General features: G+C 41.2%; 1 protein-coding gene across 1 annotated transcript in view; it reads right to left on the bottom strand.

Moving 5' to 3' along the window:
• The window catches only part of AOAH (acyloxyacyl hydrolase), an 87,123-nt gene that overhangs the window by 28,572 nt on the left and 39,490 nt on the right, over positions 1-19,061 (bottom strand). Inside the window, exons 8-13 of the mRNA XM_063116094.1 lie at positions 16,858-16,918; positions 16,322-16,392; positions 13,292-13,340; positions 11,045-11,093; positions 8,088-8,182; positions 3,973-4,064 (exon numbers count right to left, since the gene is read on the bottom strand). Of these exons, the coding sequence (XP_062972164.1) occupies positions 3,973-4,064; positions 8,088-8,182; positions 11,045-11,093; positions 13,292-13,340; positions 16,322-16,392; positions 16,858-16,918 (417 nt within the window). The remainder of the gene's footprint in view (positions 1-3,972; positions 4,065-8,087; positions 8,183-11,044; positions 11,094-13,291; positions 13,341-16,321; positions 16,393-16,857; positions 16,919-19,061) is intronic.

Below are 19,061 nucleotides of genomic sequence, written 5' to 3'. Positions count from 1 at the left end.
CTGGACAACGCTGGTGCAAGACAGTGCCCTGATCAGGGGCATCAGCCTCCCCCTCTTCTTAGTGCATTGGTCTGATGGACAAGCCACCTTCAGCTCCCCTCGCCCCACTTCATGCACCTACCTGCTCCTGCTCCTGCTCCTGCCGTCATGTTGAGATTTTTAAATGGCAGCAGGATAGGCGCTCCAAGGCTATCGGGAGTCATGTCACCCTCATGTCTCACTCTGAGGAAGTTCCCTACATTATGACATAAGTTCCTTCCTGAGTGAGGCATTGTGGGCAAGTTGTCCCTAGTGACTCCCTGCATCCCCTCTGCTTGCAAGTGTGACAAATACTGTTCAAAGATTAAATAGTAGCAAAATTGCCACCTCCGCAGGAATGCCGCAGTGGCACAGGTACTCTGCTGGGCCACTTCAGTTATAATACCTCACTCTGAGGAAGGACCCTTCCTCAGAGTGAGGCATGAATCACCCAGAACCAACAGAGCACTTTGTAGTAGTGCCTCCAGCAAATACTGTTAAAAGTTAAACAGTATTTGCTGCAGCAAAGTGATGGCACTTGTAGAGTCCGGCTGCTGCATGGGTGGCTGTGGAAGGGATGGTGTCTGGGAGCAGTGAAGGGGCTGGGAGCAGCAGGTGCAGTTCAGCTGCTCAGGCAGCAGTGGGGAGCCCTATAAGTGATGGAGAAGGGGTGCAACCTACCACCTTTCCCAATCTGCTGCCTGAGCCAAGAGGAAAGTTGAAAGGTTACTGACAGGATGAATGTACCAGAGTTCCTCAGGTGTAGTGAAAAGAGCCACATGTGTGCTGAAGTGGGAAAAGATTATTTATATGGTGGTTAAAGGTGTATTCTAGATTTTCATTATACTGTATATCCCCTTTTCGGGGTTTTCTGTATGTAATTACCCTCTTTGGTGGACTACTCGTAAATCATACAAGTTGCTCTGGCAAATTCACTTGCTGCATCTATACATGTTAAGAGTTGCAAGTCATTCACTTCTTCGACTTACGATAAAGTACACAGTGCTTGCATATTTGATGTCTCTTTACATCTTTTGGAGCAGTTTCTTGACTCCATTGTTATCCAAAGCATACAAAGGGATATTTAAGCCAGAAAGATAAGGACATTGTCATCTCGTCAACTTTAACCAACCCTACTCCTCCCATTGGAAAAGCTGGGTAGTGGTGTAACCAGGATATCCAAACTTTGGGAAGATTAAAACCCTCTAGCCTCTGCATCACTATGGCGCTCAACACTTTATTTATTTATTTATTTATTACATTTTTATACCGCCCAATAACTGAAGCTCTCTGGGCAGTTCACAAAACACTTCACCCACAATGCACCATAAGCAAGGACTACGAACAAGTAAGGTGCATTATTGAGATACAGGTAACCTGAGGTTGCTTATCCTAACTGGTGAAAGGCAAAAAATTAGGCTTCTTTGTTTGTACCTCCCTTTGGGAACAATTAGTTATGAGGCAAGGTAACAATTAGGTAAAGATGGTTGGCAGACGCTCTAATCTAGGGCATGGGTGGGCAAAAGGTAGATCAGGATCTATTGGTAGATCTCTGGTTGATTTGCAGCAGATCAGCCAGGGTTTCTGACTCCCCTTTGGTTTACAATAACAACTTAAGAGCTTCCCCAATTAAATAAAGCTGCTGAAAAAGAACAGTTGGGGGAAAACCAGGGGTGGATATTTGTGTGAAAGAACTTGTGAACTTGATTCCTGGGCTGAGTATGTGCTCAGATGCACCCTCATTATTAATTCTTAGGACATGTCCACTGTCTTGAGTCACTATTTTACACCTAGCTCTGTTTGTTGGATGTTGGGTTTATAGTAAAAACCAAAGTAGATCCTTCAAGCCTGAAGTCTGCCAACTCCAGAGGGACTAGTTGGTTGTTTTCACTGGTGGTGGATAAAACTGGATATCTTCCAGAAATGGTGAATAAGTCTTTTGTTGCCGTAGATGAGCTAGGGATCATTTTGGAAGAATGCCTTTTTGAAAATAATAATAATAATAATAATAATAATAATAATAATAATAATAATAATAATAACGTTTTATATGTGATTTTTATTTTATTTTAAAATGCTTTTAGCATCTTAAGAGTTGTTATTTACTCTGAACCTTTGGGCATAAGGAAGCTTAAATATCTATCTAAATAAAGGATCAAAGGAGTCAGAATGGAAACAATTTGCAGGACACAGTTTTCAAGAAACAGGAAAGCTTAAAGACACTAGCTTTATTCAACTAATAGACTGTACAGAGATAATTTCTCCAAGCAACCAGGAGGGCCCAGACTAAGAGATGTGGTTTGCTAATTTGCATTAAGGTCAAGACAATGGGCGTCATCAGATGAGTGTTTTATTGTACACTCATTACTGGCACTCATGGATTTTCATGGGTCTTATCCACGACATCGTCCATGTCCTGCATGCCTCTGGCCCCTTCTAGTCTTCTTCACACAACAAAAAAAGACCCCACTAAATCCAAATTATTTTTGAGCTGGAACTTGCCGCTATCTCCTGCTGTGGGCAGGAAAAGCAGCATGATCAAACCAGCACATTGAATGGGACACGTGCACATTGTTTACTTCCTCTTTCAAAAGAGGAAGTAATGAGGGACAAAAGCATGGGCGGAAAAGCAATGGTAAGGAAACGTGATTTCCCCTGTGCTCATTGTGAAGTCTATACAATAAAAGTTTTGAATAACTAAGGAGTCTAGATCATCCTATAAATAGTTTCTTATATCTGACAGCTCCAGTTTCTAGAAAGCATAGAGAGTTACACTAGGCAATCAAGTGTCCTTAACAAACATGCAGAACAAACAATATAAAATCTAGATGCAAATTTCCAATCAAATTCTCCTTTAAACAAAGAACTAAAATATGGCTGCTTTTGGAATCCAAAAGGAAAAGGAAAAAACACACACACACACACACAGAGGGAAATGGAGTTATGGAAATAGGTAAAGGGCCCAGGAACCAGCAATTTAAGGAACAGTAATAGAATTGCCTTAGAATCCACAAGGAAACATTTAAGAGAAATTCGATCAAGGAAACAACATCTCTGAACATTGCTTTGTCATTCTAGACAAGTGGACAGATGTGGGAATAGAAGGAATAACAGATCCCAGAGATTAAAAATAGAGGCTATTTCAGAACAGTGAAATTGGAAATGATAATCAACAGCAGAATGAAACAAAGTAATGAAGTTGGGGCTGAATTATCAAGGTACTTACTCTGGGGGGAAAACACTACCATCTGGATGAAACACCACTAATTAAAGCTGCCAGACTTTGTTTTAAGAAGGGTTAGAATCAACACATGGAACTAATGGATGCTTCTCATGCACATGTACATGGCTTGATTTCTCTTTCATGGAATTAGTTAAATAGCAGGCCCAGGGCTCCCGGTCCAGATTGAGACCATGGCAGGAGATGGGAAATTTTAATATGTTGGTTCCTGCTATTGCTCAGCATCTTCCCCATCCCCCACCCTGTGCCTGCTATTTACTCTTTAATTCATTTTTTTTTTTTTACAGACATTTCAATTGTGTGTGAAGGGTGGCATGTCTAGTTGCCAGTAAGAGGCTGCTGAATGTTTTAACTTACTTTATGAAAAGGCGTTGTGCTTGGAGCATGTGGAGATGCTATGAAAATTCCATCTGCAGTGTTTGTTCTGTGGTGGCTCATTTGGAGCCAAGAATTAGATTGCAAAATTCGGAGAAGTGCAAAATCTGAAGGACCACTGCATTCCAATCCACACATTAATTTGGGAGGTGGAGATCAAGTTCACTCCAAAATGTGGACCCAACACACACCGAAAACCAACCACCCCTAGTTAGCACCTCCGTTTCCTTTAAAAGTGGAGGACCATCACGAAGATCATAGCAAGATTTCAGTACCAGCATTTGAGCACAGAGTCCCCCATTCATTCATCCCTGAGGTTTTAGTTCCTATTAGCTTACCCAATTGTAGAGTTGAGGAATCCAGTGATTCCTGAAAACTGTGGCCAGTCGAGTTCATTGCTTATTGCCTCCAGAAGATTGGAAAAACCTTCCTAAAAAGGAGGTGAACAAATCAGGGTGGTTTCCCTTTCACACACCAAACGTTAGTAATTTGTTTGATTGCTATTATCAGCTTGTATGAAAAGAACGAAGGGAGGCTCAAGTAGTTTAAAACACAGTTAATAACCTTAATCAAATTGGATACAGTGAATTATCACTAAGTACAAAGCAGGCAACGATGTAAGTTGAAAATATAAATGTATGTATTTGAGGGGTGGGAACCAGCCAGAAAGCTCTTCCCTTTATTCCTGGAGATTAGGTGGGTTTTAGCAGAATGTGGCTGCTTTGACTTGGAGCCATCCCAGTCTCTATGCCAGGGCTAGGCAACCTGGTGTCCTCCAGATGTTTTGGACTACAACTCCCATAATCCCTGACCATTGGCCATGTGAGCTGGGGCTGATGAGAGTTGTAGTCCAAAATATCTGGAGAGCACCAGGTTGCCCAGCCCTTTGCCATTCTGCAGGAATATGTGTCTTTTAGTACTATCAGGAGAACCAGAAGTCTGCTATGGGAACTGGGAGAGAAGCTGGCTGTTGCTCCAGTGTAGCAGACAGCTTAGTGCCAGAACAAAATGACTGTGAGGATGCTCTGGCAGGGAAGAGGTGGTGTTTCTGCCCTTCTTTAACTATTTGAGATGCTATGAGGTAAACTTCGTAGGTTAGACCAGCTCAGAGATAATCCCAGGCAGTGGAGGGTGGTGGCTTTGGAGCCAGTCAGAACTTTTAAGGAGCTATCCAAGGTGGGTTCAGTGCCATGGATAGCCTCCATTAGAGTTCTCACTGGTTCTGACTGAACCGCAGAGCGGAGTCACAGCCCCATTGACATCGGGGCCACTGGCCTCCACTGGTCCCAGGGTATGGCTGGTGATGGCCGAAGGCTGAAGCTAAGCAGTCTGTCAGTATCTGGGAAGTCTCTGTACTCTGTCCTGAGTTCCATAATGGGAAAAAAAACACGTTGGGATAGAAATGGAAGAAATACATCAATAATAAGTACTGTCTTCTGCTGTCCCAGGGGTGAGCCTTAGTATTTAAATCAGATTCCAGGGTTAACCACAGAGGAGCCCTAGACCAGTAATTCTTTCCTTTCATTTGAGAGTGGAAGCAGGGGCATTCCACCAGTGCTGCTGAAAGGAGTTCCTCATGAAGGCTCCTCTTCCCTTGGCTATTACCACAAGCAGCCATTCCAGCAGGCTGCAACTGAGGGGGATGAGAGCGTGGAAGCAGGGCCATTCCATCAGCCCTGCTAAAAGACTAATGCATTTCCATCCCACCCCCTTCCCTATCCATCCCTTTTCCCTTGTGACTTTTTAGATTGTGAGCCTATGGGCAGAGACCTTCTCATTTAAGTGATTGTTCGTAAGCTGCCCTGAGCTACCTTTTTGGCTGAGAAGCAGGATTAAAATCCTTTCAATAAAAAAACAATAAGTGCACACTAATTATTATTATTATTATTAGGCAGATGGAGGATTTCAGGTCTGAGAGCAAAGCACACTGGCAAGTCCAAGCCCTGCAACCTAAGTGCTGTTTTCAAAATGGTACCTAAGGCATTTACATCCAGAGAAAAATATTTGCAGATAAGTTGGAAAATGTGACCATCCAAGATTTATAAAACAAATGCAGACCCAATCCAAAATGCTCGCTTGAACACATCACTTTCTTGCTCCATTGTTGTTATGGCCATCATCATCATCATCATCATAATCGTTACCATATTTATTAGGCAAAATAATCTCAATTGTCACTGCCTCTGAAGAATTATGTTCATCACCTGCTCTGTCATCAGTGTCATTCTTATAAGATTTCTACATAAAGAAGTAACAAAGAAAAGCTATTTCTAGTCTAGAATACTGAAATCAGATGGGCTCTCTAAAGGGAAAATTAAAACTACAAACAATTCTGGTTGTAATTTGCATGCTGCCCATGCCAGTATAATAATTGGTACTGAATATTTGCTTTCAAAGTTGCAATTTCTCCTCCTCTTGGAGGGTTTCAATATGCCACACATGTAGTCCATTTCTTTTCAGAAGACAAATGAAAGAACTTGTTAAGCCTTCATAAGGAGGCAGCAGGCAGACCTGTTGGCAGATCTCCAGGGGATTTGCTCTCTCTGGGGCAAGGGTTTCTGACCCTTCATTTTGTGATGATAGCGATTAAAACTGCTGTGGTAGCTTGTGGAAAGATCTATTGGGGTAAACTGCTGTGGTCCCCTACTCCGTTCTTTTCATAGAATCATAGAATAGTAGAGTTGGAAGGGGCCTATAAGGCCATCAAGTCCAATCCCCTGCTCAATGCAACAAAATACCTTTCATGTGTATGGTCAATCACTCTGCACGGATGGTTTTTTTTAAATGTATATTGAAAAGGTTAAAATTAAAATGTTAAAAAAAAAACCCCCAACTGCCATGCTTGGCCTTGTGCTAATTTCTCAGCCTCAGGGCCAAACAACAGTTTGCTGTTGAGTGCACCATTTTTCTTTCAGAAATTCCCAATGCAAGTTGTGTGAATCAGATCAGGATTCTGGTGTGAGAGAAGGGGGCTTCGATCGTTGGCCCTATTGTGGCCCTGATCCAAACTGGGCCCCCTGTGGTGGCAATTTGTGTGTGTGTTGGGGGAAAGGGAGCTCCCTTAGGAGCAAATGGGAGGTTTTTCCAAGGCTGGCATCCAACCTGGAGTGGTACCAAAGCAGAAACCAAAGGGTTACAAGCTCTATATCTCTCACACAGGAATCTGAAACAGGGTCCCTGCTCTGACAACTTGTGAAAGAAGAGCCTGCACGCTAAGTCAAGGGTGGCAACATCTGGCGGTTGGGTGATGCCGGATTATGTATTTTACAGGTTGGTATGTTTATATATGGTCATGTTGTCAATGTCAATTTTATAGAGTGAATATGGTGAGTTAAGGGGGGAAGGGGAGAGAGTGAATGGAAATTTGGTGTGCTGATGACTGATGGGTGGAAAGCATGGGGTGACAGTGTTTTGTTTTAAAAAGGAGTGTGAGTGGTCAGGGGGTGAGTTTGCACCAGAGAGCACAGGGATGGCTGTTTTTTCATTTTATTTTAGGGTTAGAGATTGAGGAAGAAGTTGAGAATAAGCTAGGTATTATTTAAAAAAAAAACACCTAATAACTTCGGTGTACTTTTAAACACACACAAAACCATCTTATTTACCATTTTAAAGCGTTAATAATAAATTATCATTTATTTTTGTTCTTCTGTCTGCTGTATTGCATCTATCATTCAAGATATTCTCAAAGTGAGACAAAAGTTTTATTATTGGGAATATAAGGTTGCAGCGGTATTGGTTGAAGAATAGTAGGGAAAGCAGTATTTCCTTGAACTAGGCATTAAATGTATAATTTATTTATATTTAGTTATTTATTTGTTACATTTATATACCGCCCCATAGCCGAAGCTCTCTGGGCGGTTTACAAAAGTTAAAAACAGTAAATATTAAAAGTATACAAAATTTAAAAACATAAAAACAACAGTATAAAAACTACAGTATCCATTTAAAAACAACAATTCTTTATAAGGCGGTAAAGTCTGAAGTGAAAGGATAAACTTCCTCTTATATACAAAACAGGTATCCATAGCTTCTGGGAAGGGATCTCAGAAGAGGGATACGACACTCTGCAAAATACAGGTTCCTTTCTTACTTCCCTGTCATAATGAAGGACATTGCAGCAGCAATAATAAATAATAACCTCACTGTAGGCAGCATGGTAGAACATAAGATATCTGAGAGCAACACTCCACATCAATAGTACCAATACGTTGCACAGATTTCCCCTCTTTTAAAAGAAGAGTTTTGGTCTCTTGGGTTTGTCAGTACATCTCCCATAACGCATTACAATAACGTAGATAGCAGTTTCTTTCTCAACAGAAAGTGGTGATTCCCAGAAAAATAATAATTGGCATTTCTGTATCTGTCCTCATTGGACACCCTTTATAACAGAGAAGAAATTAAATTATCAGGCATCCAACTGGTCCCAGTACAACAGCCCAATGAAGTGACATACCTCTGACATTTGTGATGCTGTCACCCACTCAGGAGGGATGTGAAAGTGAGCCCCAGCTGAATCACCTAGGAGAATAATTCCTTTGGACTCTGTGCCTATAGAAAGCATTTCATTAATAATAATGTTAAAACGCTCATTGCAAAGTTGTATGTTGCACAGGGCACAACCGCATCAAGCAAACCCATGAAACAGACTCAGCGCACAAAAGGCAATCAAAATAATGAATTGGCCATTTGTGCTAATTTCCAAAGCTTGTACCAGATTTTCAAGTTCTTCCGCACTATAAATAATCTAGGAGAAATGGATGCATCAATCAGTTTTACAAAAAGTGCATGCTAAATTAGACCTATTTCTATTTGGCTTCTTTTAAGGCTCAAATTGGTACTTTAATGTGGACCCTGCTGGGAGCAACATAATTTTTTTCTATCTGCAATGCATTCAATAAATTTAAAACATTTAGTGAAATCAGAGAATTGAAAGCATTGCTCTCAATTGAGGCTATTAGGGCAAAATCACAAGCTTCTCATAAACACAAGCTGCTTCACTGCACCCAGCCTTTAAAAATGGGTGTTGCTTGATAATATCTTATAACTTGTAACACAGACATGACAAATAGCACCGCAGATGGGTTTTGATCCACTACTTATCAATGGCTGTATGATGCTATACCAGCAGATTGAACAAAAAAGATGAGGCAGGTGATGAGGTTGGCTTTGGAAATCCTTATGAAAAAAATCTAGACTGACTGCCTCTTCCTGACCACTCTTTGCTAAGCAGTTACCAAACACTGGTGGCACAAACAGACCTAGAGGGTCTGTGAACTTTCTTCTTGAATATTGCAACAGGATGGTTATAGCAAAAACTGCGATTTTTTTTTTAGCAATTGCTATTAAAATGAGGGCTGCAATTGCACCCCGAGTTTTAAATTATATAATTTTAGCCTTAACTGTACTTAATGTTTTATTTGCTTGGAGATACTGAGTTTTATATGTTAAGTTCTTTGTTTTTTTTCTTGAACTCAGGACATTTATTGTCTGTTTTATGCCTTATGTTCAGTTAATTGTTCTAAATTGCAATGGCCAACGGCCTGGTGCAAATAAAATTTGATTCATTGATTGACCTAGGGAGTGTTCAATGTTAGTTTGATTCAGGGTGTATTTCAGTCAGGTGCAACACCAACATTGGGCTAATTTGTGTTGATGAGGGAATGCATGGCTTTCAGGCCTACTACAGCCCAATTCATACATTGGCTAGATGGCACAGTTGTCTCTGTATAAGGCAATACTCTCCCATTGTTGGTGCCTGCCTTGCACCAATCATGTATTGTTGTTGTGTGCATAGTGGTGTTGTTCCACACTGGAAGAGAACTGCTGGCAGAACGACCTTTCTCTTCTCCCTTGCAGCCCGTCTCCACATGCTCCAAATCTATTTTGGAGAGTTAGGAGATCCTCCAGAGTGGATTTGAGGCATGCACAGATGGCTGCAGGGGGAGGAGAGGATGGGTAAGTCCTGTTACATAAGCACAAATCCTGTCATATATGGGTTGGATCCAACCCAAAGGGTGCAGAATTTAGAAATAGAAATCGGAGAATGCCTTATATTAGTAAGAAATCTTTATTTACAGTAATTTTGAAGTTTTCCCACAGAACCTCTCTTGCTGTTCAGCCTACATCAACGTTTCCCTCAGCCAGTTCCATCATGTCTTCATTTTGTGATGGATGCTTGGCTTTTAAACCATCAGGACAGAGCTGCAGTATTGTAAGCCCCAGGAATCAAGTTCACAGCATTAATGATGTCTTGCAACATGTTGGTCATGTGGGTATTCCCCATGCCAAAGACCTGGTTCAATCCAAAGCATGTTTTTTTTCCTTACAAAGCTCCATTATAAGGTCTGCTTTAACCACTTTTCCCCCCCTTCACTTTTGGGAAATACCTTATCAACTCATTCACTGTGAATGAGTCCATAAGATATTTCCCAAAGTGAAGGCAAAAGTTCCCTGTGAATGAGTCAGTGAGGTACTTTCCAAAGTTAAAGGCAGAGAATTTAGTAGTTGGACAGTTTCCTGTGAATGAATCTAGCTTCATAAACTTTTAGGAGCATAAACTCTTGCAGAATTACCCCAAGTGATTCTGTAGTAGGAAAATGAGCACATTTGAATGCACACAAATATACTTAAAAATTAGAGATGGACTGGTTTGTTGGCTTGTTGCTGGCACACTAAGCCCAGCTTGCTTTATTGCTGCTATTGACAGACATATTTGTTTCCATTTGGAATGCTTATTTATTTTATTTATTATTGCATTTATATCCCGCCTTTTTTCCTCCAAGGAACCCAAGGCAGTGTGTACATAATCTGCCTCCTCTCCATTTTATCCTCACAACAACAACCCTGTGACCAGCCCAAATTCACCCCGTAGGTTTTCATGGTCAAGTGGGAACCCGGATCTCTCGACTCCCAGTCCAACGCTTTAGCCTCTACACCACACTGGGTTAAGTTAACTGACAACTTTGCTTCCCCCCCACACACACACATTCAGTGGCCCCTTTTAAAAATAAATATATCTCAACTCGGCTTCTATGCTTATGCGTTTGAAAGTCTATACAGTGCCTTAATGAAATTAATCCTTTTTTGTGATGCAAGGAAGGTCAGCTTGTGACACCAAAGCTGTTAACCAGCCAACACTCTGCTGCATCCCTGCTTCCCACACAACAAATGCGTCTTCTCTGAGCTCGGCCTCGGAAAGAAATGAACACTTCTGGGCAACATGATGCCGACACTTCCAGCTCATACTGCCCCATATTTTTCAGTACGTTAATAGAGGGCCCTTTGCTCTTTCATAAAGCACCAGAGAGAACTATACATTTTTAATGTTTCTGGCCAACTGTAACAAAAAATTATTTTAAAAAATACTACAAATCTTTTCTTGGCTTTATGTTTTACAATTAAAAGAATTACCGTTACAGAATTTCTGCTCATAGGGGATGCCGTCTTTTGGATCAACACCCTGACAGTGGAGAAGAGAAAATTAGTTTGCAGACCTGAAAATGGACAACACTGCCCTACCCCATCCCATGAAGAGACACTCATTCATTTCTGCATTGGCACATTTCCTTTTAGCAATTGTTGTGCCAGGAACACAATACCCATGAAATACAGGCGCCTTATAGAACAGTTTAAGCTGCAGCAACATCAATTTTGGAGGCACACATGCCCAGCTGAGGATCATTTCCCCACAGTGTTAGGAGTAGGAGTGCATGCTCCTCACCGTCATACATATAAGACACCCATGCTGGCAGGGGATGATGGGAGATGTAGTACAACTGGAGGGCACCAGATTGGGGAAGGCTGATATAAGGCATTGCATCAACCAGACACTCTGCATCAGACATGTAGAATATCAGGCCTGGGGTCCCAATTTAGCCCTCCTGGGGTCTCGAACTGTCCCCGCAGGATTCAGCAGATGACCATGCTTCCTTCCCCTGCCCCCACTTTCCATCGACCACCAATTGTTTGGTGTTTTCTTGGCTTTGTGCAGTTTTTCCCCCCATTTAAAAGGTTGAAATGCCTTTCCTAAGGCTCAGGTTTATTTCTTTGTTTATTTTAAAAAAATATATGCTTCTATTCCAACTTGACATTCCAGAATTTCCAAGCAGTGCATATAAAAACATATATAATACAATGTAAAAACAGTATAGAACAATTCCTTAAAAACATGACAACAAAAGAAGTCAAACTGAGCAGTGTCATGATAGATTACAAGTCAGGGAAAGCCTGAGTGAACAAATGTGCTTTCAAGAGGCACCTGAAATTCGCCAGTTGCTGCCTCTTGAATAACATGTGAGAGAGTGTTCCAGAGGTTGGGTGCCACTACCGCGAAGGCCTGTTTATGTGCCATTACCTGATGACACACTGTTGGTTGTGAAATTATCAATAAGACCTCCTTGGAAGATCCCAGGGGATTTAGTGTATAGAGGGGAAGTTGGTCAGCTAGGTATTTAGAGCTTTGAATGTCAACAACAAAACCTTGAACACGGCAATAGCTAATAGGCATTCAGTGCAGTTTTTTTTAAACACAGATGTAATGTATGTAGCTAGGTGCTCCTTTGAGCCTCCTAGCTGCTACATTCTACACTAGCTGTAGCTTCTGAACCAGGTGCAAGGGCAGACTCACATGGAGTCCATTACAAGTGTCTAATTGTGAGGTTACCAATACATAAATCACCATGGCTAGGCTATCCATATTTAGAAATGCACGTAGTTGGTGCACCAACCAAAGTTCATAATGGGTGCTTCAGCCTCCTAAAGCCACCTGGGCCTCCAGTGACATGGACAGATCCAGGAGGATCCCTAAACTACATATCTGCTCCTACAGAGGGAGTGCAACCCCATCCAGAACAGGCTAACACCCACCCATAGAGGATTCAGCTTCAATTTATTAGCCTTCATCCAAACCATAACTGCACCCAGGCATAGGTTCAGAACCTGCACGGTGTCTCCCAATTCAGATGTCAGAGAGAAATAGAGCTGGGTGTCATCAGAATACTTGTGACACCTTGCCCCAAATCTCCTAATGTCTGCTTCATATAGCTATTATTCAGAATACCAATAAAAACTATGGCTGTTCAGTTGAAGAATGCTTCCTGGAAAAGAGCCTGCCTGACCTCCAGGGGCAGGGAATTCCAAAGAAAAGAAAAGAAAAGAAAAGAAAAGGGGTCACCACATGAAAGGCTCTTCTCCTGGAGGACTCTAATTGGGCTATAGGTCCATGGGGAAATAGCAGGAGCATGCCCTCTGATGACCTTAGTGATCAGGCAGTGTGGTAAGGGAGAAGGCACTCTCTCAGGTATAATAACAAGAAAGTGTATACCCTCACCATGTGGCTGTTCATTTTATGAAAGCTTTTGTTACCAATCCAACTCAATACCCTATAACCTCATGAACTGTGAAATTAGGATTACCATAAAACTGTTTCACTGTCCAAAAGAAGCAGAAGCAGCATTCACCTTGGAGTGACTTTCATACAATCATTTTTGTGGTAGGACGAACCTACAGTCAAATTTGTAGATGTTTTGTTAGTCTTAACTTGGGGAAGTCAATTCTTCCAAGAACCCATGAAGTAAAACCTCACAGGCTGATTCCAAAATAGGAAAAGAAGGTCATGGGAGAGAAGTGTCATGATATAATTAACATTCAACAACTCACCCATATGCCATTACAATTGGAATCCTTCCCTGTATCCCAGTTGTCAGGGCTGAAATAGAAATGAAATGAACAGAGTGTTGCAGACACTGACTTTTTGTTTTGAGGCAGAACTATAAGTAAATTGTGAAACATTTTTGCTCTATATTTTTCAGAACATATATAGAAACCAGGCTGTCTTAAGTGTTTCAGGACCTCTGCTAGCAATTTCCTCATCTGAAAGACCAAGGGGTACCTGGAATATAAGGCTGAAAGATCCACTCACTTTCATATGACTAAGTAGCCCTGGAATATTGTGGCTTTGTTGCACATGCAGACAATCCCATCTAATTCATTAAGGTGAATGCGAAAGCCAGCAAATGCAGGAACTCTGTGCACATACAGTATAGCTCTGGGTTTTGGCAATTGTTCTCCAGTTATGGACATACATCTCTGCTCTATCCAGAGTGTACAAATCAAGGATCTCCCTTTTTCCAGAATGCAGGAAGGCAAAGAATTGCCTTAACTGAGATCAATGAACAATGCACCCAGTCCCCTTTGCAAGTAGAACTCAGGATCAAACCAGACATTACATTAATTGCATAGATTGTAGCTGAGCCTTAACTTTTCTTTCTTTTTACTCTAGAGTAAATACGCATGGCCCCAATTCTGATCAGGACCACTGTTCACAAGGAGAGGAATTTTTTAAAAAGAGAGAGAAAAGCCTTCATTGGTGCCAGTAAGGTATTAGTAGATGTACCATCAGTACTACATCTGTGCATATATGTTTTTAAATTACTCCAACACCATCATCCAGGATTGTAAAAGTTCCCACTCACTTTAAAATAGTTTGCTTACACGTTTGCTAAACTTTTTTTTTGATACTAGATACTCTAATAGATCCAAAGGAAAACAATTTAATCCCATTGGCACAAGACGCTTGTAGTCTAGCTCTGCTAATGAAGCAATCCTACACAGTGACTGGGGCACCATAGGATGCTGCAGGACCCCTCCTTCACACTCACAGGCAGAGTTGTGAGGACAGAATTTATTTTATTTTATTTATTTATTTTATTACATTTATATACCGCCCCACAGCCGAAGCTCTCTGGGCGGTTTACAACAATTAAAAATAGTAAACATTAAAAGTATACAAAAATTTAAAAAACAGTATAAAACAACAGTATCCATTTAAAAACAACAATTCTGGGGTCCATTAAAAACAAACTTAACATTGTTAAATGCTGTTAAAATGCCTGGGAGAAGAGAAAAGGAGAGGAGATTCGATTGTGGACCTTTACCCTCCCTGCCCCCTGGGCACATAAAGCTCTGCAGCAGCTCCTCTGTCCAAGGTTGCAACAATAACTTCAGAAGTTGTGGAGGGTGAAAGGGGGGAATTCCAGTAGAAGGGGAAGGGAAGGAGAGGCCTGGACCCACACGATCCAGAAGGCTTTCCATCAGTCAACCCTGCCCACAGGGAAGTAGGGAGGTTAGTTGGGCCAGGAGACCCATCTAGCTTAAAACAACATTGGAGGAATGAGAGGTTGTAAAAACTTCCATCTTTCATCAGCCCTGCCTGCCTCTTGGCAGCAGGGCTTTGGAGAGACACAGGCCTCTATGATCTCTAAGTTTTACAAAAATGATAGGAAAAAATATTAATCCAATGAGAATCATGTGCTAGCCTTTGGACAGTAACTAAGAGCTTCTTCTTTTTTTTTACACAAGGTATTTAGTATGCACTTGTGGTTCCTTACTCATGGTTTATGGATTCTTTAGAAGACATCATGATCTTCCAATTTTGCTTTGGTTTTTTAAGAACACTCTCCTGACTTTTTTTTTTTTTTTAGAGTGGGGAAAATGGGTAAAACAGATTTGAAGATCATACAGAATAAATGTTTAAAATGCATTGCAGGCATTCCCCCTAGCACTCCAGTTGCTCTTCTTCGTGCTGAAGTGGGGCTATCATCAACTTCTATCAGAGTGAAGAAGGCTATTTTCCTTTATTTGAAAAGATTGGTAAAATGTTGCTATTTTGAGTAGAAGAACAGGGAGTGGTTGGGTTTTTTCCTGTTCTGAAAGACTGGCCCATTGTTCTCTCTCATTGGTTCCCCTGCATTTAAGTGACAGTACTACCACACTTGTAGAAAGGCCTTACTATGGGCCAATGACACCGTCATACTCCAGCCCTGCCCAGCAATTGATATTTGGCACTGCAATTAGGAGTGGATGGCATCACCCACGTTGAGAAGCAATGTGGGGAGAGGGAGGAAGGAAGCACTCTGTCCCTGCCTGAAGAATGTTTGCAAATGAGGGTTGTCCCAAAACAGGAAGAGAAACAATGTCTGAGGATACAGCAAAATAAACAGAAGCAAACTTGCTTTATAAAAATGAAATGGTCAAATGAAGGTGAATACTGATGGCTTGTTATCATCAGAGAGACCAAATATTTTGGCAGAGATGACAACAAAGCAGACATAACTTGACAGGCATAGCCATACCAGCACACAGAAACATCTAGAGCAAAGTCAAGAGGAAGGGGAAGCCACATACTAGATGTCTTGCTAGGAGGCACAATCCTGATCAAAAAGCAAACACAGTGGCGCATAGGAAGCTGCCTTATACAGCATTGGACCCTTGATCCATCTAACTCAGTATTGTTGACACTAACTAGCAGTGGTTCTCTGGGGTTTCAGGCAGGATTCCTTCCTAGCCCTATCTGGAGATGATGGGGATCGAACTGGGGCTCTTCTGCATGCAAAGCCCGGGCTCTTGCACACATATCTCATGGAAATTATGCAAGAAACATTGAGTAATGCAACCCATTTGGGAATCTTCTGGCCCTGCTCCCCAAGCTATTGCGATAATTGGAGTTGCACTGTAATAGTAATGGCTTTTATGGTTTAATTTTCTCAGAATATGTATATGTGTGTATATCTATCTATCTATCTATCTATCTATCTATCTATCTATCTATCTATCTATCTATCTATCTATCTATCTATCTATATAAAGGAATGACTGCCCTAACGAAAAAGAGGAAATCATCCAACTTACCGTCGACCCGGATACACGGAGGACTCTCTGTCATTACAGTCTCTGCCTCTCCAGTGATACCCTCTCAAGGTCTAGAGAAGCAAACAGAATTTGCATTGTTACTTCCCCCCTGCTTCTAGGCATCAAATAACTAAAATAAAAATCTAACTAAAGTAGAGGAAAAAAGGCTGGTAAATCAACCATCTCCCTCCCAGCTTTCTTTGGAAAAATGACTCATCACTCATTTTAATGCAGAAATAAGACACCCCGGCAATTTTAATATTTTTTCAGATAACTTTGCTTCACCTTTTATTAATAATTCAATAAACATGACACCCTCTGGCAGAGCAATTTTCTTCTCCGGGCAATGTAACTTTGTGGCCAAATCTCCAGAAAGAATATAAAAGAATAATTATTTCCCCTCACCATAAAGGAAAACAATATTTCAACGCTATAAAGAACACCCTTCTCTGTACTAGTTTGGCTTTTCATGATGGAAGGGTTGTGCAGAAGGGACGCCTGAGAGAATCATGTTGCTGACATATAGCTTTACTTACTGGGAAAAGGCTAAATTTATCTCCATCCGTGTCTTCATAAGGTAAGTGCTTCTTAGTAAAACTGGGGAGGAAAACACATCACAGCAGACGAGTGACTTTTCTGTATATATAAGTTGTTTGGGATGGCAGATAAGAGTTCAAAGGTATGAATGTATGGTCCAAATTAAAAAGTGATATTACGACCAAATCATCACAAATAAGGTGGTGAGCATCAATCTACTTCTCATGAAGTCCTGTTAACCTTACTGGAGTACTTAAGGCTGCAATTCTGTGCACACTTACTTGGGAGGTAGGCCCAATGAATTCAGCGGAACATCCTTCTGCAAAGCATTGAATTGTTTTGCATTGTCTGTTGGCCTTGGTAAAAATTTAGACTATATGAAACAATGCATCTTTAGATTTCGAACCTAGCCCAGTTCCAAGTGGTTGAAGGAATGCATGGCTTTTATAAAGGCTTCCAAGACTTGACTTAAAGTCACCTTTTAATCAATGACAAACAACTTCCTTTCCTTATAAACCAGTTTCATCCATTCATTATCACAAATATGAGCCTTTCCTGCTGAAGGGTAATTTTGACTTTCAAGCCCTGAAATTTAGTATCACAAATTATATGATGTAAACTTGTAACTGACATGATACTACTTAATGGGATTTAATTTTGGATTGTTGGTTTTTTCTTTCTTTTTTGGCTCATTATCTTTCTTCCTTGCCCTGCTAATATCAAGATCAAGAGTCAGAAACAATACAGTAAGGAGCCATAAAAGAATATAATATCAGTTAAAAGATTGTTAAAAATCCGTAATGCCAGGTTCTCAGGGATGTTACAATCAATATTTTCTAACAGGCCTGCTTTCCCTTTTCTTCTTATAAGGTACCCATTAATTTTCTTTATCTTGCACCATAAGCATTGCATCCATCCTTGATAAACAGATCTGAAGTGTTCCATCGGTACTGGCATCAACATCTTTGATATACTTGGGAGACAGTGAGGACTCCACAAACTATGACATTACACAAATCGTGCAGGAACATTATACTGACATTTTCAAGAAGCATCAGTATATAAATCTATACCCTGAGCATAAGGGCTATTAAAGCATTTTCAGCTTCTTACAGGAGATGGTGGAACTGGGTCACAAAGCCATCACTAGCTATATGATTTAAAATCACGTTAACATCAGGATGTGTAGAACAAATGGCAATAGAGCTGTGCTACATTTCCATTTCTGCTTGCTCTAAGTGCTCATGCAGACTGGTGGAATCTTCCTTCGGTGCTAATGTAACCAAGCAGATGATATTCCCATTCCTAGATAAATAGAAAGGGGCAGGGCTTCCTTGCTACAGGCAGAAAGCCATGCTGTTGTAAGGATGCCATTAAAGCATGCTGGGAGATAGCTGGCAGGTTGCCAGAACATATGAACACCCAACATCCATGAAAACAAATCAGCAAAGAAACAAACAGGGAAGAGTTCTCATGTATACAAAATGACACAAGCAGGCAGGTAAGGTATAAGCTTATGACAGACCCCATCCAGTTATCTTTATAGCCACCATCCCCATGACAAAAGAAACGGTGCTTCCATGCAGGGTGCTTCCAGATGGAAGGTCTCTAGTGGTAAGAATACACACGAGTGGGCGTAGGAATGCCGCCTAATTAACTTGTATAATAACTCATGAGTTAAAAGAGAAAAGCAGCATGCTGAGCAATTAGATAAACAACCTTGAATGAAGTCCAAGAAGTAGAACAGATCTACAAAGGCAACACCACTTTCTGCTTAAAGGAAAAGGAAAGGAAAGGAACCTCTCGTGCAAGCACCGAGTCATTACTGACTCTTGGAGGGATGCCAGCTTTCGCTGACATTTTCTTGGCAGGCCTTATAGCGGGGTGGTTTGCCGTTGACTTCCCCAGCTGTTATTACCTTTCCCCCAGCTAACTGGGTACTCATTTTACTGACCTCGGGAGGATGGAAGGCTCAGTCGACCCGAGCCGGCTGCCTGAAACCAGATTCCGCTAGGATCGAACTCAGGCCGTGGGGAGAGTTTCAAGCTGCAGAAACTGCTGCTTTACCGCTCTGCGCCACACGAGGCTCATTCTGCTTAAAGACCTCTCATAAATTAATGACACCTCAACAGATGGCATGGGTGGGGGAAATCCTGAGGAAGTTATTTTATTTCTTATATATTGTGTATCTTTAGCCCTGTTC

Source organism: Elgaria multicarinata, chromosome 1 (assembly GCF_023053635.1).
Source record: "Elgaria multicarinata webbii isolate HBS135686 ecotype San Diego chromosome 1, rElgMul1.1.pri, whole genome shotgun sequence".
NCBI lineage: Eukaryota > Metazoa > Chordata > Lepidosauria > Squamata > Anguidae > Elgaria > Elgaria multicarinata.
The sequence above is the reverse complement of the archived record's forward strand: the minus strand, read 5'-3'. Positions and strand labels throughout refer to the sequence as shown.